Source organism: Octopus sinensis, linkage group LG8, assembly GCF_006345805.1.
Source record: "Octopus sinensis linkage group LG8, ASM634580v1, whole genome shotgun sequence".
NCBI classification, from domain to species: domain Eukaryota; kingdom Metazoa; phylum Mollusca; class Cephalopoda; order Octopoda; family Octopodidae; genus Octopus; species Octopus sinensis.
The window spans coordinates 70191057-70217299 of record NC_043004.1 but is presented as its reverse complement, the minus strand read 5'-3'; the positions used below and the strand labels follow the sequence as shown (position 1 = coordinate 70217299).

General features: G+C 35.5%; 1 protein-coding gene across 4 annotated transcripts in view; it reads left to right on the top strand.

Annotated features, from left to right (window-relative positions):
• The window catches only part of LOC115214953, a 479885-nt gene that overhangs the window by 447900 nt on the left and 5742 nt on the right, over nucleotides 1–26243 (top strand). For 3 of the 4 annotated variants that reach the window (XM_029784046.2, XM_029784045.2, XM_029784047.2), the window contains 3 exons: nucleotides 2756–2872; nucleotides 19736–19817; nucleotides 25221–25766. In XM_029784046.2, the coding sequence (XP_029639906.1) occupies nucleotides 2756–2872; nucleotides 19736–19817; nucleotides 25221–25766 (745 nt within the window). The remainder of the gene's footprint in view (nucleotides 1–2755; nucleotides 2873–19735; nucleotides 19818–25220; nucleotides 25767–26243) is intronic. The other variant, XM_029784048.2, reaches the window with a different exon arrangement.

Genomic DNA, 26243 nt, shown 5'->3' with positions numbered 1-26243 from the left:
CTCTTACCTCTGCTGGTGACAAAAGGCCTCTTGCTCAGAGTAAAAGGCAGACTGTATGACGCATGTGTATGAACAGCCATGCTACATGGCAGTGAAACATGGGCCGTGACTGCTGAGGATATGCGTAAGCTCACAAGAAATGAAGCCAGTATGCTCCGATGAATGTGTAATGTCAGTGTTCATACTTGACAGAGTGTAAGTACCTGGAGAGAAAAGTTGGACCTAAGAAGCATCAGTTTTGGTGTGCAAGAGAGACGTTTGCGCTGGTATGATCATGTAGCGAGAATGGATGAAGATAGTTGTGTGAAAAAGTGCCACACTCTTGTGGTTGAGGGAACCTGTGGAAGAGGTAGACCCAGGAAAACCTGGGATGAGGTGGTGAAGCACGACCTTCGAACTTTAGGTCTCACCGAGGAAATGACTAGAGACCGAGACCTTTGGAAGTATGCTGTGCGTGAGAAGACCCAGCAGGACAAGTGAGACCTTAACCCGTGGCCTCAGTCCACTTATGCATACCTTTCCTTTTTGGGAAACAAAACTCTACTTGTGAAGACCTGTCGAGGCAAGTGAAAATCAAAATCAAAATCAAAATCGGTCAACATCAATGGAAATTGTAGCTGTTATACCAGTGCCGATGGCACATAAGAGAACCATCTGAACATGGTTGTTGCCAGCACCGCCCCGACTGGCCTCTGTGCCAGTGGCACATAAAAAGCACCATCCGATCGTGGTCGTTGCCAGCCCTGCCTGGCCTCCATGCCGGTGGCACGTAAAAAGCACCGTCTGACCGTGGCCGTTTGCCAGCCTCGTCTGGCACCTATGCCAGTGGCACGTAAAAGCACCCACTACACTCATGGAGTGGTTGGCATTAGGATGGGCATCCAGCCGTAGAAACATTGCCAGATCAGACTGGGCCTGGTGCAGCATTCTGGCTTCCCAGACTCCAGTTGCACTGTCCAACCCATGCCAGCATGGAAAGCGGACGCTAAACGATGATGATTCTACAATGTGTGTGTGTGTGTGTATGGTTGTGTGTGTGTTTGTTTGTGTGTGTCTGTGTGTGTGTGTCTGTGTGTGTGTGTGTCTGTCTGTGTGTGTGTGTCTGTGTGTGTGTGTGGGTGTGTGCAACTAGCCTTATGCAATTAAAATAAAAACTCCATACAGGTACCATTGTCAATTTTAAACTGAGAATATATAAGCTATGATAATATAATTATTATACTGTTTAGCATATATGTATATATATATTTCATATATGATGTTTCTTCAAGCATCTGCTGACAGCAACAACGATATCTAAAGAGACAACTATATACTGACTTAACTAAAAGATAATCCTTGTAAATTAATCTCCTCTCATATCCTTTCATAAAAATTGGCCCCAAAATTGTGCTAATGTAGCATGTCACATTGCTGAAGTACCCACATACATTTCTGTCCTTTGATATCTTCAAAGAATTGCTGATATATAATGAGTGAAAGAAACCTTGGGTTATATTAAATGATTGACTTACTTACACATACACTCTGACACACACACACACACACAGACCCAGATGTATACATCCTCACACACACACAGATGCATGCATATATTCAGACATGGCTATACAGAGTATGCACTGTCAGATACAATCATACATACAAATACACTTATCTTTATATATATATATATTATATATATATATATATATATATATATAATATACCGGAGTAAACACATAAATGTGAAACAAGGTGGAAAAAAGAGTACTCAAATACCAGTGGTAGAGTAATATGCTTTATTTAAAGCAGCAGAAAATTCAACAAAACCTGTTACTCTGAGTTCACGTTGCCGTTCATCGGACAGTTTTGCTAGTCCGATGAACGGCAACGTGAAACTCAGAGTAACAGGTTTTGTTGAATTTTCTGCTGCTTTAAATAAAGTATATATATATATATATATATATATATATATAATACAAACACATATATATGCATGTGTATGAATCTGTGTGTATAATAGAGGGTTAGTGAAGTTTCAGCTTCATTTAAGTATTATAAATATATATATATAATATTTAAATACAATACATATTTATATGCGCACACAAGGGAAAGGTTGACAGTAACTTTGAAGTCTTGTTGTTCATTGGCTTTGTCAAACTGTCTGACAGTTACTGTTATCTTTTCTTCTAAATATATTCATATACAGACACAGGCATAGCTGTGTAGTAAGAAGCTGGCTTCCCAACCACCAGGTTCAGGGTTCAGTCCCACTATGCGACACCTTGGGCAAGTGTTTTCTACTATAGCCTCGGGCTGACCAATGTCTTGTGAGTGGGTTTGGTAGACAGAAACTGAAAGAATCCTGTCATATATATGTGTTTGTGTGACTTTGTGTCTGTATTTGTCCCCCTAGAATCACTTGACAACCGATGTTGGTGTGTTTATGTTCCTGTAACTTAATGGTTTGGCAAAAGAGACCAATAGAATAGGCTTAAAATTGGTCCTGAAGCAGTGCTCCAGCATGGCTTACAGTCAAATGATTGAAATGAGTAAAAGAACAAAAAAATTTATTAAAAACCCACTTAAATATAAAATATATTTATAAACACACACATGGAATGCGTTGATAGTGACTTTGAAGTTTTGATGGTCATTGGCTTTGGTTGGGCTGTCTGACAGGTGAAACTCTGAAGTTACTCTCAACTTTCCTTCTAAATCTACACCTATATCATGTAAATACGATGTAAAAGATTTGATTTGTCTGCAGGATGCCAGAGTTCAGAAAACCCAGAGAATGAGACATTTACATCGTATGCAGATTAATGCAGTGGCAGCAGACTTCAATAACCGAAGAAAAGTTCTGAATTACTCTTACAAAGACTCAGTATGTCTTTCTATCGCTACTACCATTGGCTTAATTCCTGCTCCCTGCCATTCACACAACCATCATTCCATCCATCCAACCATTCACCAATTTTCTACTCCCTCAGTATCACTGCAGTTCCTTATGATCCTATCCTTGCAGCTCATAACTCACTGCCACTTTGCTTATATGTACATATATAGACCCACACATGATATATATATATATATATATATTATATATATATATATAATGTTATGTGTTAGTAGTCATGATGATGAACAAAAGTACTCAATACCATAAAGTAGAGTATTAATTTAATTTAGTTGGCTGAAATCAACACTGGTGACCTGAAGAATTGCAAGGAAACTCATAGTAGTTGCTAGTGTTGATTTCAGTCAACAAACATGTGTGTCTGTATATATATATATATATATATATATATATATATATATATATATATATATATATATGTGTGTGTGTGTGTGTGTGTGTGTGTATAGGAGAAGAAAATGGATATAATAACAATGGGAAACTCATGGTTTTTGCTGGTATGTCTTTAATTAAATAGGTAACAAAGAAGGAAGAGGCAGAGATGCATCTCGCTTCATCCTTCTTTGTTACCTATTTAATTAAAGACATACCAGCAAAACCATGAGTTTCCATTGTTATTATATCCATTTTTTTCTCCTATACAACCTAAACTCCGGTTTACCAACCGAACCACCTGCAACCATACGACCTTACAAAAGACTGTACCTACCCAGGTAATAACCAGGAGCAACTCTAGATTTGATTATCCCTTAGAGGTATTAAACCCCTCTAACTGATACCTACACTATATATATATATATATATATATGTGTGTGTGTGTGTGTCTGTGTGTGTGTGTGTGTGTGTGTGTATATATATATATTTGTTTGTCTGAGGTTGTTGAATCACTCCTGCTCCTCTGTGTTTCTTGCTACAATTTTTGAGACACTAAAAATATTTAAATGTGTCAAAAAATAAGAAAAGACCCTCAGAATAGTTTTGGAGTGAATGATTTAGCTTTTAAAGAATAAATAAAATCTACTACAGGTATTTAGTACTTTTTCTCTCATTTGTTATCCAAACATATATATTAATATGTATGTATGTGTGTGTCTGTATATATATATAGAGTCATTAATATACATACATACATATACATACATATACATGCATATATATATATATATATATATATATATATATTATATATATATATATATATATATATATACATATATATATATATGTACATATATATATTTATTATATATATATATATATATATATATATATACATATATATATATATATATATATATTAATATATATATATAATATATATATATATATATATATATATATATATATATATGTATGTATGTATATATACACGCACATACATATATGCATATATGAAAATATGCATATATATCATCATGATCATCAAATATGATAATGTTAGTCGTTATCACTGCCACCATTGTTATCATCCTTATTATCATATTTATTTATATATTTATCTATATATTTTGTCGTAGAACTTAAAGGAAGCATGTCTACGCTTTGCATGTCCAGTGCCAAAGAGAAAGAGAAAGTATATTTCAAGCAAAATCAATTGTAAACTCCCATCGTTCTTCTTCAGGTGTTCAAAATAAAAGTAACTCTAGATTGTTAAATGACAATAGAGAAAATTAGTAATTAAAAGGAAAAAAAAAAAAACCATAAAAACAAGAAAAAGAAAAGTTAACATATAGTACCTATTGTTTTATATAGTAAAAAGTAAGGATCTGAAGATGCTAGTGTTGGCCATTAGTATGTATAAATGGTTTAATGAAAGGAATAAATTGGTTTTGCTGTGACTGTTCCTCTTCCCCTCAGTAAACCAATTTATTTCCCATTTTCTAAAATTATTTTATATACCCTATTTGTTATAGCAGCAGGGGTGCTTGCATAATTATGGTAGTCAGGTCATCAAAGGAATTATCTCCCTAATATCATCTTCTCAGTAGATTCTTTAAGAATTCTTTAAGCTTGAGATAACTGTTTCTTATTGAAACTTGAAAAGAAATTTTCAAGAAATTGTAATGAAATATAAACCTTTGTTATATTTAAATTGTTATCTTTGATTTATATGTATTGTCATCTTAAAGGATTGGATTGGCAGAATTGTTAGGCCTCAGAAGAAATACCTTGTGGTATTTCTTCTGATTCTTTGCATTGAGCTCAAATCCCACTGAAATCAATTGTCTTTTATCCTTCCAGGGTCAATGGAATAAAGTACTGGCCAAGTACTCAGGAGTGGCTTAATTAACTAACTCCTCCCATTAAAATTACTTATATATATTATATTATATCTTAATCAGAAATAATATGTACTACTTTCTTACTGTCAGCTTTTGATGATTTGTAGTTATTTACTAAATAAATTTACTGGTTGGTTTCTAACAAAGTACAGGTTACACTCACCTTAAGCATTCAGGCTAAGTGAGCAGATAACTTCCTCCCTCCATTCTTTCACAAATTTAGTTGCCCTGAAAAATTTCCGGGGTGCCATTTGTTCTCCTCTGTCTTAAATATAAAAAAAAAATTGTTGTACCTGTCTGAGATTAAACATTGGCATCCCTTTTGTCTCGGGAGACAATGGAGTTGCGCATAAAATAGTCTAGTCCGGCTTTTACATTTCATGTCCTAATACATTTCCTGCTGTGGCTGTGTAGTCCTAAACATACACCAACTAATATCATTTGTTTTCCATGCTAGCATGGTTTAGAGGGAAGGAAACTGAGGCAGGGTCTTTTTACAGCTGGATACACTTCCTGTCGCCAACCCTTACATTGTTTTTTAAGGAAGGTTCTTTTATATGAGAGGAGTTTGAAGGTGCAGGGCTGGGGGATCTGAACCTGAAGCTAGGTGTTGAGATATGAACTTCTTAACCACCCAGCCATGGAACTAGTGCCTGCTGGGATATTCAATGCTGAGTCAAGAAATACTTATCTGTGAAAGAAACATTGGTAGATTTGTAGGATGGTGTGTAGTTCCAGGCCACCTCTGATCAAAGCACTCTGCCCATGACCATCACGTTTTGATTTTAACACTGTGTGATTTGGTCTATGTATCCAATATGTCTTTCTCTTTTTAATCTGTTATGGATTAATTTAAAGGAGATAAAAAACAATTATTTTTACCATGTCAAATGATTACATAAAGACTTCTCTCTTTGATTGAAATAAAAATTATTTATGGTTATTTAGCTCTCAAATCATCCTTGATGGAGCAGACCCATAATGAAGAGCAGTCATTCCGTGACCATCCTGTCTTATTTTAATGAATAATATACTCCAGATCACATTATCTAATGTACACTTTTCATGTGGCAGTCAAAGTGTGATCTGAAGAGGGATTTGAAGCAACTGAAGGCCTTTCTCATTGAATCATTGAAAGGTTGGTGTATGTAGGTGGTGGCTGTGTGGTTGAAATGATTCAAGCTCTGTGACTTGACCAATGACTGTTGTGTCATGGGTTTCCAGTTTTCATAGAGTTGTTGGATGGAGAACTTGAGAAGATAAAGTTTAATGTATTCTGGTTACTTAAACAATCTTATCTTTACTGATCAGGTAATGGTCTGCGTCTGAAACATTTAGTTCATAGCAGGGTTTAATAAGTTCAGTTGCCATGAAGAATAAAGAATTAGGTATCTCAAACCCTTGCTCTTTGAGTATGAGGGAAAGTGAGAGGTTGGGGGGAAGTGGTGTTGTTGCCTGGGTTCTGTAAATTAGAATGGCTAATCTTTAATATTTCTAACAAGCAATGTAAATATCAAATATCTTTTCAATGGCTGTTGTTAAGATTCAATGTACACTTTTGCTTGATCTCATTGCATGACACCATGGGTGAGTGTTTTGTGTTGTCTACAATAACCTTGGATTGACCAAAGCCTTGTGAGCAAAATCTTGAACATGGAAACTGTGTAATCCCACCAGATAAACCATGCCTGTTCTTCAACTCTTCCTGGTCTTGACCAGTAGATTTAATCCATCATCCAGTTTAATGCTATTATCACCTGGGCCTTGGCTACCTTTTAGTAGTACCCAATAGGTTGATGGTATTTTGGTCTGGCTACTGGTTTGAGGATAACTCCACCTTTGCCTCTTCCTAGTCTCCAAGTTCCTGAGAAAGTTATGGGCATGTCCCTTCCTGTTCTGTCTAAACCATTCACGTATGTTTTATCTTTTTACTTGTTTCAGTCATTGGACTTTGACCATGCTGGAGCACTGTCTTAAAAGGTTTAGTTGAGCAAATCAATCCCAGCACTTATTGTTAGAAGTTGGGTACTTATTCTATCAGTCTTTTTTGCTAAACCACTAAGTTACAGGGTTGTAAACACATCAACACCGGCAGTGGTGAGAACAAACACTGCCAAAAAGACACACATACACACACACAAACATATATACAATATGCTTCCATACAGTTTCCACCCACCAAATTCACTCACAAGGCATTGGTTTTCCCAGGGCTGTAGTAGAAGACACTTGCCCAAGGTTCCACACACTGGGACTGAACCCAAAATCATATGATTGCGAAGCAGGCTTCTCATACCAATAAATAAATAAAGGGTGGAATATCTCTATAACCTTAGATGTCTAATTAGTTCTAAAAGTGTAATTAATATAAAAATGTCCTGAATATTTGTCATCTCATAAAAGTTCTGGGGTTTAGGTCTCAGTAAAGTTCAGTTCCCATTCTTATCAACCCCTCATTACTATTTTCTATGGGTATTCTGACATTTTAGAATTTTATATGTACCAGCCTACTTGAAATGATCCCTGCTCCCATGATATTAAGTGTTCCCAGCCAAAATTTCCCTATGTGTCATCTGTGAAGCAAAAAAACCCCATCTACAGAATTCTAAATGTCAGGTTATTTAGGGATGAAAATGTCTTATCCTCAAAGGATCATTGGGACACCATTAAAGGTTCCTTTTCATGTTATGTGTCTGGGATTCTTGTTTTTATTATTTCATACATCAATTTTGATTAAGCAAAGGCACTCCAAATCTGACCAACTCATCTAAGACTAAATAATTCAATGAATCCTTTCTTCTTTTTTTAAAAAAAAAATGTTAGGCTGTGGTTGGGGTAAATTTGACTGCTATTTCTAGCAAAGTGAGCTACCATATAATGGCTCCTTTGTTCAGTAGAGTTACTCTCAGGATAGAGCAGCATTAATAACAGGTACTAAAAGTGAGATTAAAAGAATTGCTGAACATGGAATTGAACCTTTATTGCTAACTTTGTTTGCTAGGAGCTTACCATTAGTATAAGAAGAACATTACACTAGGTATTCCAACTATAGAACAAAATATTACACATCAAGCCAACAAAAGAATTTCTATATAGTCATTTGACTTGCTAGAAATAACAGTCAAATTGCCCTCAGATACTGGACATATGAATACTTGTGGGAGGTGTGTATGTATGAGTGTGCTTCCATGTACAACCATAGGTTGCTTTACCTATGAATGAGCCTCTACTCAGTTGTGTAACCTGGTAAAAATAGCACCCAAAACTCCCTCACATCACATCCTATATTTAAAAAAAAATGGTAGGACACATTTGATAATGTAATCATAGATACATTTTATCTGAAATAAAGACAAGATGGTCACAGCTGGGGGATAATTTTGGTTCTAGGTTTGCTAGTTTGGGACCTAAGCTGATGCTAAGTAAGAACAGGAAAGAAGGACACAAAATATAACATAATTCTATGTCTGAAAAGAGGATGAGATGGCCATGACTGGAAATCCTTTGATCAGAATTTTCTGCTGGATCAGGACTGACCTGAAGCTGAACAACAGCCACAACAATAATATTACCATTATTTACTAAGGCGGCGAGCTGGCAGCATCTTTAGCATGCCAGGCAAAATACTTAGCAGCATTTTGTCTGTCTTTATATTCTGACTTCAAATTCCATCAAGGTTGACTTTGCCTTTCATACATTTCAGAGTTGATAAAATAAGTACCAGCTGAGTATTGGGGTCGATGTAATTTGACTTACCCCACTCCCTCAAATATGCTGGCATTGTGCCAAAATTTGAAATCAGTATTAAATTATTTACTAAAGTTTTCCCAAATCCATTTCTATTTATAACATTAATGAAACTACTATGGCAGCCTTCTGTTGTTATGGGAACCACTCAATTTGCTAGATATAACAGCCAGATGTTTCTCAAATCACACTCTTCACAAGGATTTGGTTGGCCCAGGCTATAGTAGAAAGTAGAAGACGCTTGGCCAACATGCTGCACAGTGGGACTGAACCCAAGACCTCATGGTTGGGAAGCAAGCCTCTCATCCACACAGCCAGAATTTTGTCTATTACTGAGGAAATATTAATTATTGGTGGTAAGGTAAAGGTAGTGTTTAGTTTAGTTTTCCAATGACAGACCTCAGTTATAATGTACTTTTAGGAAGCAGGGAGAGGAATGAAGAATATAATATCAAAATATATGAGTCAGGTAATATTTACCCATCGTGCAGTGCTTTGAATAACTTTCTGTCTGCTGTGAGATATGATAAAAATACATACAGCAATTATATCATTGAGATATCCCTTAAAAACAAACAGCCGTACGATCTAGATATCTTAAAATAAGATTGCCGCAAAGGAAGTTAGATTTTGCCTTAACTAATAGGTTCTACATGCACATTACACATATGTACATGTGTGTGTGTGTGTGTGTGTGTGTGTGTATGTATGTGCGTGTGTGTGTGTGTATATAGACACACACTCACACATATACATATATACATTTATATACATATATACATACATATGTTTATATATATAAATGTACATATGTATGTGTGTGAGTGTGTGTATGTATATATATATATATATATATATATATATATATTATATATATATATATATACATATATGTGTGTATACATGTGTATGTGTCTTTATATGTGTGCGTGTGTATATATATATATACATACACACATATTCATACACACACTCACACATATACATATGTACATTTATATACATACATACATATATTTATATATATAAATGTACATATGTATGTGTGTGAGTGTGTGTATGTATATATATATATACATATATGTGTGTATACATGTGTATGTGTCTTTATATGTGTGTGTATATATATATATATATATATATATATATATACATACACACATATACATACACACACTCACACATATACATATGTACATTTATATACATACATATATTTATATATATAAATGTACATATGTATGTGTGTGAGTGTGTGTATGTATATATATATATATGTATATATTTATACACACACATATGTACTCCCCCTCATATGTGTACGTATTGAGTATTTTTACTCTCATTTATTATAAAATGCACACACATACACACTCATACAAACACACACACACATACACACACACACACACACACACATGCTATTGTAATGAAGTTGTAAATCACTAAAACTCTACCCACACTCGCTCGCCACACATATGGTGTGTTCTGTTTAAACTTGATAAGTTTCTCATCCATAATTACCCGTGTCATCGCTCTAACATCTACCTTTAAAAGGAACAGGAAAAGAGGTTTTTCTTTTCTTCTTTCTTTTTTACATATTACAAAAAAAATATGTATTTCCCCTCCATAAATGTTATGAATGAAAATTATTTCAGCCTGATTTAAAACTTCTTTAGAAAATAACCTTAGCATATCCACATCTAGACCTGTCTTTGCTACATTGAGAGCACTGTGACATGCGACAGCAGGGGGATAGAAAGACTGGTCCCACCAAAGTAAGTTACTACACTCCATATGAAGAATTTAGTGGTTAGGGTGTTAGACTCATTATCGTAAGATTGTGGTTTCAATTCCTGGACCGGTGATGCATTATGTTCTTGGGCAAAACACTTCATTTCACATTGCTCCACTCCACTCAGCTGGCAAAAACAAGTAATCCTGTGATGGGCTGACATCCTGTCCATTCAGGGGATATATATGCATTGGGAAGCTGGCCCTAAGAGTTGGCATCACTCAGGAAGGAAGCTTTACCTTACTTTTTTATATGAAGAATTTGGTCGAAGGCAAAAGAGAGATTATTAAACTAATGACTGTGGCTCCAGAGAACCAGTTTTTCTTTTAATATCAGTCCTTACAACAACTATGCTGCCTTTACTGCTGTTTCTCCAGTGAAACACCCCAGATACATGTATATGTATATATATATTACCATCAGTACCTACCTGAAACTTTATCTACATTACTATCAGGCTGTTTAGGAATTACAAAGTGTACTGAGCAGTCTACACCATGCTACATTACCTTTTTCTCAAGGTCAAAAATAATCGGATAGGTTTTGTTATTTAACAGCAGATCAGTCCTAATTGAACAGATCAATGATTACAAGAAGCATTCCAACCGCTGGCCTCCCATCTTTTTTTTTTATTTCTAAAAATCCTTTAGTATTTAAATTAGTCATATCAAGTCCAAATATTCTATCAGTTCTATGTTCAAACCAGCCAAACAATCACCTCATTGACAGTTAGAAACCATGAGGCAATGCATATTAAATTCGAAACAATTTGAGGCTCAGTGGTTAGAGCAATTGGGCTGAGGATCATGAGGTAGTGAATTCAATTCTTGGACTGGGCTGTGTGTTGTTGAGCAAGACATTTTATTTCACTTTGCTCCAGTTCACTCAGTTGTACAAATGAGTTGTGACATCACTGGTGCCAATCTGTATCGGCATTTGTCTTTCCCTTGGATGACATCAGTGACATGGAGAGGAGAGGCTGGTATGCATAGGTAACTGCTGAACTTCTATAAACAACCTTGCCCTTGGAGGGTAACATTCTTGGTGCAATACCATGGTCATTCATGACGAATGGCAGAAGCGGATGTCCTTCAGATTCGACTGAGTAATCTGGATGCATATGGGTTAAGGGTCTACCCTAAATCAGCAGTTCCCAAACTTATTTTGTTGTAGAGACCTTGTATGATTTTTCTCAAAAACTTGTAGAACCCATATCTGTAGAGTACGGGTGACCCCAGCTTTCATAATTTTAATAAAATATTAAATGAAACACCCTGTGGATGACGAATGTGATTGCTTAATTTAACTGTAAAACTGAAAGTTGCAAACTTCAGAACTTTGGTTGTTACAATAGACAGACCAGTGCAGCACACACTACAAAACAAACTTATCTAGGAAAATACAACTCTTTTACTTATTTCAGTCATTTGACTGCGGCCATGCTGGAGCACTGTCTTTAGTCGAGCAGATCGACCCCAGGACTTATTCTTTGGAAGCCTAGTACTTATTCTATCGGTCTCTGTTGCTGAACCGCTGAGTTATGGGGACGTAAACACACCACCATTGGTTGTCAACAATGTTGGTGGGGAAAAACACAGACACACAAACATATACACACACATACATATATATATATATATACATATATAGGATGGGCTCCTTTCAGTTTCCGTCTACCAAATCCACTCACAAGGCTTTGGTCGGCCTGAGGCTATAGTAGAAGACACTTGCTCAAGGTGCTACACAGTGGGACTGAGCCCAGAAACATGTGGTTGGTAAGCAAGCTACTTACCACACAGCCACTCCTGCAAAATTCCACAAAAAAGGCAACAGAACATTAATTATGGTAACCATACTCATACAATGCCAAATTAACATGCAAACACACATATCAAAAAAAAGATTAACACATGGCTTGCTACTGGCATAAAAAAAATTTTTAAAAAGTAGTTAACTGTCAAAATTTGATTGTAATAGACAAATGAACATATGATTGCTGATGCTAATGATGAAAGATAATCTTTGACAAGGAAGTCTAAATATATTCAATCAATATATGAATGCCAAATATATTCAATTCAATTCCTGATAATGAGGTTGTGAAGGTCTAGAAACATTGGATATGGATTTAGGAACTCTACTGTTCCAAACCAATGGCAAAATGACTAATAAGAAAATATGGAACATATAAAATATAAGCAATAAAATTTGAACATAGTCATGCATTTAATACATATATAATTATGTAGGTTTGTGTGTAAGTGTTGTGCATGTTCATGCCTCCTTTTCTCAGTATTACATACCTACTGTAAACAAATGCCACCATCATACAAGCAGTGTCATCTGTTTGCAATCTTCTGCAAAAACATGTCTGGCTATTGTGCTGTTCATGTTGAAAGAATTAAAAAAGAAAAAATGATGCCTTGCTTGGAAACAGGTGAGGGATGATGACAGGAAGAACATGGCTATAGAAAAATCTGCCTCAACAAATTCCATCTGACCCATACAGACATGAAAGAGTGGATGTTAAAAACAGTGATGTTGATACACACAGATAAATGATATTTAAACTTGATTAGTATTTCATTTCCATAAGTGCCAAACTTTTTCTTAACAGGGTACTTAACAGACTAGAAATTAACCTTAAACTATCACTTTATAATAAATGTATTCTCTAGAATATGTATTGAACAATATGTACTTTGTATGTGATATTCACTGCAAACACAAAAATCATATATATATATATATGTAGTTGAAATTTACAGAAAATCAAAATGACAGGTGTGTGAACAACAAGCAGGTGTATTAGTTTGATGCTTGGGAAAGTGAGAAAGTCTTTTATGTTTCGAGCCTATGCTCTTCAACAGGAAGGACTACGAGGAAATAAATAGAAAGAGAATTAAAAAAAAAACTTGTGGATTTAGCGATATATATATATATATATATATATATATATATGCAACAAAGCTCCATAAACTAGGAACCCCTAAACAACCCTTACTAGAATTAGAATCCTAAGGAATGCATTATCACTATATGGTGAACTATATTCAACAAAACCACGGTAAACCAAGTATCCTTAAATAAGTTTAACTCTGCAGCAATAAGAATTTCAATGAAGGACCAATTAGAACCACAAAAACACATGATACAAAGGGTTCCCAGTTAACAATGACATCAGATTTATACGCCTCACCTTCAGCTGCCAAAATGGCTATCATTATAGTTTTGACAGGAAATAATAAAATAACAGATGAAACAATGACAGACAAACAGATAAACAAACCGTAGGAATTAACAACTTCAGTTCTATGTTGTACTTAAGATGGAATGTGGCATCTCTTTCTCTTCCTCATAGTTGCCTATATATTATGCCATCTTTCTTTTTATCCAACTCTTAGACAATGAGAATGTTTAATTCTTGTGAAATACAAAATTTTCTTTCCTGCTATTCTATTTTTTGGCTATTTCCTTTTTATAGCTTAAAAAATTAATGATTAAAAAAAATACAACATGGCTGCCATCATCATCATCATCATAATCATCATCATCATCATCATCATTATTATTATTATTATTATTATTATTATTATTATTATTATTATTATTTCTTTTCATTTCGCTTTGCTGAATCTCAGTATGTTTTAGAAGGCAATTTTGTTTTTTCAACTGACAAAACTGTCCAATGTAAAATATTGATCAACATGTAGCATCACATCATGTGACAATATTGTGTCAAACTGAGGTGTAACATGTAATGTGACAGGCAACACGTTTTCATTGACAGAGGCGCAACATCACACATGACAGTATTGTGTATTTACAGCATTGTGTAACATCACCTCATGTAACAACACTGTCTCACTGACTGAAGAGTGACATCACAAATCACGTGACAACAGTTTCATAGAGGGATAGCATCACATCTCATTCGACAACACCTTGTTGCTAACTGAGAAGTCATGTCACATATTTGTGACAGTGTTGTATCACTAACTGATGTGTAACATCATATCTCATGACAACCCTGTTGCACTGGTTGAAGAGTAAAATCACTCCACATAACAATATGATAATACTGTCATATTGATCAAGAAGTAACTCTGCCTCATGTGCCATGGCACTGTCTATTCAAGAGAAGAGTAACATCTCATCGTCGCATGTAACAACATTATGTCACTAAACTGATGCTTAGTATCACATCATGGCAAATGCCTCCGCCATAACATTCCCTAGGGAATAAAATCAGGTGACATTATAAAGTTATCTCAAGGCAGTGAACTGGCAGAACTGTTTGTATGTTGGACGAAATGGTTAGCGGTATTTTGCCTGTTGCTATGTTCTGAGTTCAAATTCTGCCAAGATTGACTTTGCCTTTCATCCTCTCGGGGTCAGTAAATTAAGTACCAGTTGAGTACTGAGGTCGATCTAGTCGACTTAACCCCTCCCCGAGAATTTCAGGCCTCATGCCTATGGAAGAAAGGATTATGAAGTTATCTCCTTATCTCTATAAAACACTGACTGATAAGGGAGTACATTGTCAGAGTCTAAACCTTAGACCGACACAGTTTAAGGTTTAAGCATGCATGAACCTTAGACTATGTTCGTGCATTCTAACCCTTAGACTGTGGTCAGAGAAGAGTGGGCAGATATGATCTGATAGTGACTTGTCATTGGTTCTCAATATTCTTTTCTACTCTAGACATAAAACTTAAAATTTTTGGGGAGGAGGCCAGTCAATTAGATCGACTCCAGTATGCAACTGGTACTTAATTTATCCCGCTAGGTGCAGGTCATCAGCCTGCGTCTGTCACGTCCCTGCCCTTTGTACACACCACCCATCGCTACTACCGATTGAATGGTCTGGTGAGGTCCTTGTATCTGGCCAATGAGTCCGCTTACACACAGCGGCGTTCCGCGCTGTCGTCAGCATGTTCTCTGATGTCCTGGAGAAGATGACCGAACCCAATCACTTAGAGGAAGTAAAAGTCGTAACAAGGTTTCCATAGGCGAACCTGCGGAAGGATCATTACTGCCACCCCGATCAATCATTGCCGCCGGATCGCTCGCTCAAACATAACTCCTTAGTTAGCAACAAGGTGTTTTGAATGAGATGTGATGCTATCTTTCAATGAAACTGTTGTCACATGTTTTGTGATGTCACTCTTCAGTCAGTTAGACAGTGTTGTAATATTTGATGAAAGGCAAAGTTGACCTCGGTGGAATTTGAACTCAGAATGTAACGGCAGACGAAATACCTCTAAGCATTTCGCCCGGCGTGCTAGCGTTTCTGCCAGTTTGCCACCTTCCTGTGGCTTAATAATGACAACAACCTGTTGAAAGTGACAAATCAAATATCTAACATATTAGTCACATGATTTGTCAAAACTGACCTCCAAAATAAAACATCAAATGATTAAAAGATGCTCTTGTATCAGTCAAATGACCAATGAAAACGTTACCTCACTGACTTCAAAACATTCATACATGCAGAGCTGGATTAAGATTGTGTAGACCCTTGCATTACAGATAATGTGAACCAAACATCCACCCTTGCCCCTCATCACTTGTAATATTTTTAGAAATTTCACACTCTGTTTTAGACCCTCCAGCTGACAGAGTCTCATGTGCTGCAATCTCTTATAAAGTCCTTAATCTGCTACTGCATCACTGCCTGCACTTTTTGTTATTTTACAAATATTACCAAATATTCTTCGCTTTATATTAGTCTGCTATAAATTTGTACTCAGTTTCTTTATTTCAAAATAATTACCTGACTCTTGCTCTCAAAGAAGAAAAACAAAAAACAAACATTTTCTTTTTTGAAAAATTAATATTTCCTGTTCTTTCTATTTGTCTAAGTTTAATGTTTTTATCATATGGTCATGTTTTCTTAAAAAATTTCCTAAATTATAGGAATAAATACATTATAAAATAATATTTTCTTATATTTTCCATTGTGTTGCTAATGAGTTTATTAATTCTAATTAAGATATGAATGAAACATAAATTTGTCCTGCTTTCGGTTATTAGGTTTACATTCTCTTTCTAGGAAATTTAATCCCTTCGATTTACTTTAAACTAAAAACTAAATATATTTTTATATTTAGGTTAAAATAGATTCTGTTTCATTGTCCAAATTTCTGATAAATTCCAATTTTCAAAATTTGATAATCGAAATGAAATGTCTACCTAATAACAACCAATGTATTTTTTTTTCTTTTTGTAAATATATTTTCTGTGTTTAAAATTTATAAAACAACTACAAAATACAATCAATCTTATCAATTTGGGAGGCAAAACAAGTCAAGGGCACTAACCCTTCTGTCTAATTTCTAAAAACGAAAACAAAATAAGATTTACTTTATATTATTTTTTTCCCAAAATAAGGTTTGGTATCCTTTATAATATAATAAATCTTAGCTGATATATATATATATATATATATATATATAGATAGATATATATATACACATATATACATACATATATATACATATATATATATATACATATATATATATATATATATATATATATATATATACATTAGTGTAGGCATGTGGCTTAGTGGTTAGGGCATTTGCCTCACGATCGTAAGGTCGTGAGTTCAGCTCCCGGCGACACATTGTGTCCTTGAGCAAGACACTTTACTTCACATTGCTCCAGTCAACTCAGCTGACAAAAATGAGTGGTACCTGTATTTCAAAGGGCCAACCTGGTCAAACTCTGTGTCACGCTGAGTCTTCCTGAGAACTACATTAGAAGTACACCTGTCTGTGGAGTGCTCAGCCACTTACATGTTAATTTCTCAAGCAAGCTATTCCATTGATCATATCAGCTGAGATCCATGTTGTCATAACTGATGGAGTGCTCCTTATATATATATATAAATACATACATACATTAGTGTCCATTTTTCCATGTTGGCATGGGTTGGATGGTTTGACCTGAGCTGGCGAGCTGGAGAGCTGCAGCAGGTTCCAGTCTGATTTGGCTTGGTTTCTATGACCAGATGCCCTTCCTAATGCCAACTAATTTACAGAGTGTACTAGGTGCATTTAATGGGACACTGGCATGGGGCTCTTGCAGGCCAATGGAGCAACATTTCTGCCATGGAGGACAGGTCCTCTTGAATAAAGCAAGACCCCACCAGATATCTCATTCCTTTGTCATCTCCTCCATAAGGTTCAGTGTCCTGAGTGGGTGCTGAAATGTTCCTGGCTTTGGGTAAAAGAAAATATAGGAGGATCAGTTAATTATGATTTTATTCAACATATTCCCCTCTCAGATTCTCAGCCACTTATTGCAGCTGTACTTCAGTTCTACTAAGCCCTGTAAAACAACCCAAAAGGTCAGGCCTCTAATCAAGCCTTTTATGATACCCTTAAAGCCAGAAACTTTTCAGCTTCTCCTCGTGTATATATATATATATAACGATATCATATATATGATATTGTTGGCCTGATCAAAAATTAAAGCACTCATCTGAAAGTATAGTATATAATATATAAGAAAAACATGTTTCCTGTTTGTAGGCAGGTAGAATCTCATGGTGATGGTTGTGAAACTCAGCCACGTAGCTGAAGGAAAATAATTTTTTTCTTTCTACATCACACATTACAAGCCACTTTTCTGTTGCCCACATGTATGCCACATGTGCTCTGTAGATATGCTGCAACTTTTTGAGGCTTGCTAAAAATGCCAGGATATTTAGAGAACTTGAGTTTTTCTAATGCAACTTTGTGGCAAAGTGCAATGCATGCGTTTATTTCTATTTTAAAACAATCTTAAGCTTCATTTTTATTGTTATGTAAGAAAGAATTTAAGAAGATGATAACATGCCATACTCCTTATCCCCTTATTCAGTCAGTCATGGGTTAAAAAGAAAGATTGAAAATCTTTGGTTTTGTGTATTATAATATTTTTGTTTATTTCTCTTCTCCCCATTTTGCATTTGGATAAGGTATGTATGAAACAGAATCAAAGAAGGAGTATGAACTTCATTTTGATCTTATCCTTCCCACTTGAATACCAGTTTGTAAAAATATACCAAGTTTATCACTTTGAAATTTAAGAATCAAGAATCTGGAAATAGCACAAATTTTTATTCCTGGGTGAATAAACTCTGAAAATTATAGTTTGCAATAAAGTTTGAGGGCAATGAGACTTTATCAAATGATTTACCTCATGTATGTGTTTGTTATTATTTACACTACAGTTTGTTTGGTACATTCTCCAATCACCATCAGGTGCTATTTATACTCCTACATAAAGTTTGGGTTTAACTGTTTTAATACCAACTTACCTTTTATGACCTCTGGTTCTATGTTACAAGCCTCTCTGTTTTAAAGGACCTAATTTAAATTAAAAATTCCTAACAAAATTTAATGTAAAAAAATATATTCCTAATGGAAAATTCTATATAATCATTTTACTTGCTAGAATTAGCAGCCAAATCTTTCTTACAATCTTTTTTAAAAGAGGATACATTCAATAATAGTCCTAGATACACTGTGTCTGAATAAAAGTCAGGATGGCCACAATACAAGAACTTCCTGTTTTAAATTTTTCATATTTAATTTCATATTTAATCTAAAAGTTTCTCTAAAGGAAACTCTCAGTGGTTGCTTGACCTGCTAGAAATAATAGCAAAATTTTTCTCAAATCACAACCTGCTGTCATTTTTAAAGCGGAAACTAGCTTTAAACAATCACAAGCACCCCTAAATGAAATAAGTCAACTATTTTACTAACTCCAATTCTATGAGCAGTTCAAAGTTCCAAAATGGATTCAAAATCAGGCTGTATATTTCATTAAAAATATGGTTACAAAATGATTAAATGTTTGATATCTACTAGGCAACTATCATGTAACAACAAGTATTTCATTGCTACCTAGTGATAAATCCCCTCAACAATTAAACAAAACATAAACGAGGTATTTCTATGAATGGTGTGAACTGTAATTATTCTTGACCAAGTTGTTGTTTTATTGTTTCAGTTACTTGCTGAGATGTCACCAAGTGGCACAGTAAGTCGACGTAACACTGTCACACTTGGTGATGACAGTGCATTTGGATCAGGTCAGTCATTTACTCAAAATCTTGTTGTTGCTGTTGTTATTGTATTATTATTATTATTATTATTATTATTATCATTATTATTATTATTATTATTATTATTATTATTATTATTATTATTATTATTATTATATGTTTAACTTTTGCTTTGTATTTGTACAAGTTGACTCCAAGTCTCACCCAAAGACCTTAAGAGAAAACAAGTCAGAAGTTCATGTTAGTGTTATGCCTAGGGTGTCATATATTTGGTTTTGCATATAGTATTGTTCTAGAGAATGTTTAAGAAAATTATGAGTTTGTTTTAAAATTTAAGATTACATCGACAGTATTTTACATAGGATATGGGCAGTACCCATGTGCACTATCTTTTGAATTTCTGCCATTTGGGGATACCTGGTATCTGAGGTAGGTAGGAATCAGCCCATTTTGCTATCATTCCTAGGGCACCTATGACAACTGGTATTGTTTTTGTCTTGAGGTATCACTTTTTACCAATTTCTATTTCAAGATCTTTATACTTGCTAAGTTTTTGGTAGCTCTTGACAGATACATCTATGTCAATTGGGACAGTAATATCAATGAGGAGGCATGATTTTTGTCTGAAGTCTTTCAATATAATGTCTGACCTATTTGCATCTATCTGTCTATCAGTTTGAATGGTGAAGTTCCAGAGGAGTGAGATGTGATCATTTTCAAGCATTGGAGGTGGTTTGTTTTCCCACCAGTTTTTATCATGGGGCAGGTCCAAGTTTTTACAAATTACTCAGTGAATATATTGTGCTGCTCTATCATGCCTGTTGAGATACTCTGTAGGAACAAAAAGACTGCGCATGGAGACAACATGATCAATGGTTCGATTTGGTTGTTTGCATACATGACATGTTGGGTTACATCCATTCTTTAATATGTTGGCCTGGTAGTTACTTGTAAGTTGGCATTCATCTTGGGCTGCTATGATAAACCCGTCTATTCCTGATTTTAAGCCAGAAGACACTAACTATTGATGGGTAAGGGCTTTATCAACATCAGCACTATTAGCTCTCTTTAGGTATTTGCTATTAAGAAGTTTTTCTTGCCATTTATCAGTAAGAATATCTAAGGCAGCAGTTTTAGCATGGGTTTTCATATGCTTAGCTTTTTCTGTACTTGTTTCCATTACATCTAATTCTGGAATTTGTTGTGTTTGGAATTCACTTAGGTATTCCTTTGCCTGTTTTGTTTTGTATTATTATTATTATTGAGTGAGAGAGCAGTTCATGCCATCAAAGTGACACTGGGGTAAAATATACGAAGCCCGGTATACCCATCATGACTACCTGTCTGATAAGGGTACACTAGGCACATGCATCACAACCATATGTGCGCGACATGGTGATCTCATATCAAGATAAACAGCACATGACCTTGCAGGTGGGGCCCAGTTAGAATTTTCTTCAGGTTGAGTAGCCCATCCCGCTCAAAAGGTCCCTGAATAAGGTCTGTTTAAGGATGTTGAATGAAACACCCATGTTTCCAGAGGTGAATTATTCACACCCCAAAGAATCCCTCTCAACACATGGCTATGATGCTCCCCCACTACTTCTGCTCGTGATCAGAGATGCACATATCGTCAGCCACTAAGGGACATGCTCAACTGGTTACGGTCAAACAACTGACAAGCAAATCTGTGGTATTGAGCAGAATATTTGCTGTAGACCATCTTTTATACCAAGACAAAACAATGTACACGATAACACTTCCAATCAGTTAAGATCAGGAGCCATGATTGCCACTGCCTGGTACTGCATCAGGGCATTTATTATTATTATTATTATTATTATTGTTTAAATTCCACTGTGGTCGACTTTTCTCCTCATCCTTTCAGGGTCAATAAATTAAGTACCAGTCAAATACTGGGGTCAATGTAATCAACCAGTCCCCTCCCACCAAAATTTCAGGCCTTGTGCCTTTAGTAGAACATATTATTATCATTGTTTTTAAGAAGGCAGTGAGCTAGCAGAATCATTAGCTCACCGAGCATAATGCTTAGTGGTATTTTGTCTGTCTTTGTGTTCTGAGTTCAAATTCTGCCAAGGTCAACTTTGCCTTTCATCCTTTTGGGGTCAATAAATTAAGTACCAGTGAAACACTGGGGTCGATGTAACCGACTAGTCCCTTCCCCCAAAATTTCAGGCCTTGTGCCTATAGCAGAAAGGATTATTATTATTATTATTATTATTATTATTATTGAGTGAGCGAGCAGAGCATGCCATCAAAGTGACACTGGGGTAAAATATACGAAGCCCAGTATACCCATCATGACTACCCGTCTGATAAGGGTACACCAGGCACATGCATCACAACCATATGTGCGCGACATGGTGATCTCATATCAAGATAAACAGCACATGACCTTGCAGGTGGAGCCCAGTTAGAATTTTCTTCAGATCGAGTAACCCATCCTGCTCAAAAGGTCCCTGAATAAGGGTTGTTTAAGGATGTTGAACGAAACACCCATGTTTCCAGTGGTGAATTATTCAAACCCCAAAGAATCCTTCTCAACACATGGCTATGATGCTCCCCCACTACTTCTGCTCGTGATCAGAGATGCACATATCGTCAGCCACTAAGGGACATGCTCAACTGGTTACGGTCAAACAACTTACAAGCAAATCTGTGGTATTGAGCAGAATATTTGCTGTAGCCCATCTTTTATACCAAGACAAAACAATGTACATGATAACACTTCCAATCAGTTAAGATCAGAAGCCATGAGAGCCACTGCTAATATTATTATTATTATTATTATTATTATTATTATTATTATTATTATTATTATTATTATTAACCCCTTTGTTACCAACTAGGCTGAAACCGGCTCTGGTTCTGAGTACAAATGTCTTGTTTTCATAAGTTTTGAATTAAAATCTTCCACCAAACCTTAGTCGCAATTTATGTTCCTAACACTAGTTTAATGATATCCAAGTTATTTTACTAAATTCTTTGTTACATTTAAAGTAATTGAAAGAAACAGAGAGCATCTCAATGGAAATACAGTAACGAAAGGATTAAAGTAGTGAACTGGCAGAGTCCTTAGCATGCTGGGTGGAATGCTTAGCAGCATTTCATTTGTCCTTACGTTCTGAGTTCAAATTCCACCAAGGTCGACTTTGCCTTCCATCCTCTCAGGGCTGCTAAAAAAAAGGTACCAGCTGAGCACTGGTGGGGTCGATGTAATCAACTTCGTCCCTCACCCAAACTTGCTGGCCTTGTGCCAAAATTTGAAACAATTATCGTTATTTGTAAGATTTCGCTGCACAAACAAATGCAGCTGTGTTCGTTGCTTTGGCTATGTGCAGTGTTTTGTTTGGTTGTTTGTATGGCACCTAGCACTACTATTTTTATACATAGCATATAGATGTGCAAGTCTGGTAGATCCCCAGACAATTGTTTTCATAGGGATTGTTTCTGTTTTTCAGCCTACACCCCATATATTTGGGTTATCTCTATTTCTAGATCTTTATATCTTGATAATTCTCCCATTTCTTTGAACTGATTCCACTTCTTGTCATGCCTCATTGAATACACCAAGTGAAAATCTTGAATATTCACTGAAACATTACCTTTGGACAATATATATACATACATATATATACATACATATATATACATGCATATATATATTATATATATATATATATATATATGTATGCGTGTGTGTGTGTATATATATATATTGGATTATCTAGAAAGTTCATGCCTATTTTTAGTCGTTCATGATCAAACACATTAGAACACATCAAATTTATCAGCACAAATAAGATGCTTACATTTCCAGTTAGTGCACTCTTCAAACTATCTCTTAAGAAAGAAAGTTTTAAATTACTTAATTCGTGTCAGCTTTGCATCCCTACTGAAATGGAAAATTCTAAGGTGCATTTTAGACACTTGATGCTTTTTTTTATTAATGTAAAGACAAAAATGCCTTGCAAGCAGCAAAAAAGATATGTGCTGTGTACGGTGAAGGTGCTTTAGCTGACAGAACTGTACAGAAGTGGTTTGCTAAGTTTAGAGTTGATGATTATAGCCTTATTGATGAAGAATGCTCCGGCAGGCCACACCCACTTCAGATGACAAATCAAGACATTAATTGAGAATGATCTGCATTACACAATGTGGGAATTGGCAGACTAAATTTATCAAAATCCACCATCCATGAGCACTTAGTAAAGCTTGGGTACTCAAATCTCTAGGATGTTTGGGTACCACATGATCTGAGTGAAAAGAATCCTTTGGATCACATTTCTGTCTGTGATCTGCTGTATAAATGCAATGAAAATGCACCCTTTTTGAAGCAAATTGTGATGGGTGATGAGAAATGGATTGTTTACAACAATGTTTAGCAAAAAAGATTCTGGGATAAACAACATCAACTACCTTTAGCCACCCCAATTGAAGGTCTTCATCCTAAGAACGTCATGCTCTGCCCTTGGTGGGATTGGAAAGGAATCCTGTATTATGAGCTTCTGCCAAGTAACCAGTCAATTAATTCTGAGAAGTACTGTTCACAACTGGATGATTTAAAGGCTACAATTCAGGAAAGGTGTTGTTTTCCATCAGGATAATGCCAGACCTCACGTTTCTTTGGCAACCCGTCAAAAATTGTCGCAGTTTAGCTGGGATGTGTTACCTCACCTGCCATATTCACCAGGCATTGCCCATTCATATTTCATTTATTCAGATCCTTGCAAAATAATCTGAATGGTAAAAATTTTAATTCTTTGGAGGACATAAGAAAACCCCACCTTAATGAGTTCTTTGCCAAGAAACCACCAAAATTCTGACAAGACGAAATCTTTAAGGTGAAGGAAAGAGGGAGAAAGGTTGTGCAACAAAACGGTTCATATTTACTTGAATAAATATTTAATGGCATAATTTTGTTTTGTTTTTTAATTTCCCTTAAAAATTGGCATGAACTTCCCAGACAAACCGATATATATATGTATATTTATATGTAGAAATATTTTCTTCCAAATAATCATATGACAATATTCTAATTGAACCTTCATCATTAGGGTTTTTTTTCATATCTTCATATGTGCCAGACACAGTTTGTATAAACCTAACAGCTAAATTTTGAAAATTGACTGAAACACTTAAAATATACCTGTTATAGCAATAACAGTTCCACACATCAATAACAATTGTATGTGTATGCATTTGTTGTCTTATTATAAAGTTGAGACTGTGAAGTCTAGAAAGATTAATGATTACGAAGGATTATGAGGGATTTTGTTATTCCAAACAGTTAGGGAATTCATGTGGAAAAAGAGGGTAAATCTAGACCATAGTCATGTCTTTATATGTTCATTCAAATCTGATTATATACATATATATATATATTTTATTTTTCTGTATTTCATTAAGGTGGTTCAACCTCTTCTGGATCAGGTGGAGACAAAAACTTTGATGATCCCAACATCTCGCCTTTAGGATCTGTAGAAAACTTGTACGAGCCAATCACACCAAAATATCCCGGACAACGAGATAATTATTATTATCCTGTGGATCCGTCACGTTCGAACTCTGCATCTCGAACTTCATCCAATGGCAGTAGTAACTTCCCTACAGAAGGCTACCTGGAACCGATAACCAGCATGCGTCCCCCCAGTGTCGTAACTACAGCTCCTGCCATTACAGCTGCAGTTGTTGCTGTAGGGACAGCCCCACCTGCAGCTGCAACTTTTAGCTCAGTCCCCAGTGAAACGACTGTCAAAATTCCAACAATGCATATTGAACCAGTGAGGACTTCACTTACAGAATCTTCAGCTGAATCATCCCCGCAGTTATCAGCTGAATTACCTCCGAATCAGATCCAGGAATCTCAACAACCAGAGATTCCTGAAGAGGAGGAAAGACAGATTATCTTAGCATCACAACCTATTTATGAAGAGATTAATGGATACAGCAAAAGTAATGTATAATATTTTTGAATTACCTTTTTGTTTTTTGTTTCCTAGGGAGAAAGAGAGAGAGAGAGAGAGCGGGTGAGAGAGAGAGTGAGAGGTGAGGGACTGGATTGGTGTCTCGTTTTTCTATGTTAATATGCTACCTCATTGGAGATGTAACCATACTTTTCTGTCCCTTGCTATTCCCTGTATGACACAACAGCACAGAGCTGAAACAATTGATATCACGAGAATCATACTAACTTAGTTTACAATCATTTCAAAGGAAGTGAGACACTCCCTAATGTAAGGGAGGAAAACTCTAGTCTTTTCTTCTAACATTTATTTTTGTTCTGTAACAGAATCAATGCAGGATTGGGTTTTTCACTAAGAAAGTTTCAACAGGAAGTTAACTCTTTTCAGGGCCATTTTTATAGTAACAAAGTGTATTAACAACCACTCACATTTCTTTTGCTATCATGGTTTTAGTTAAGAAGGAAGA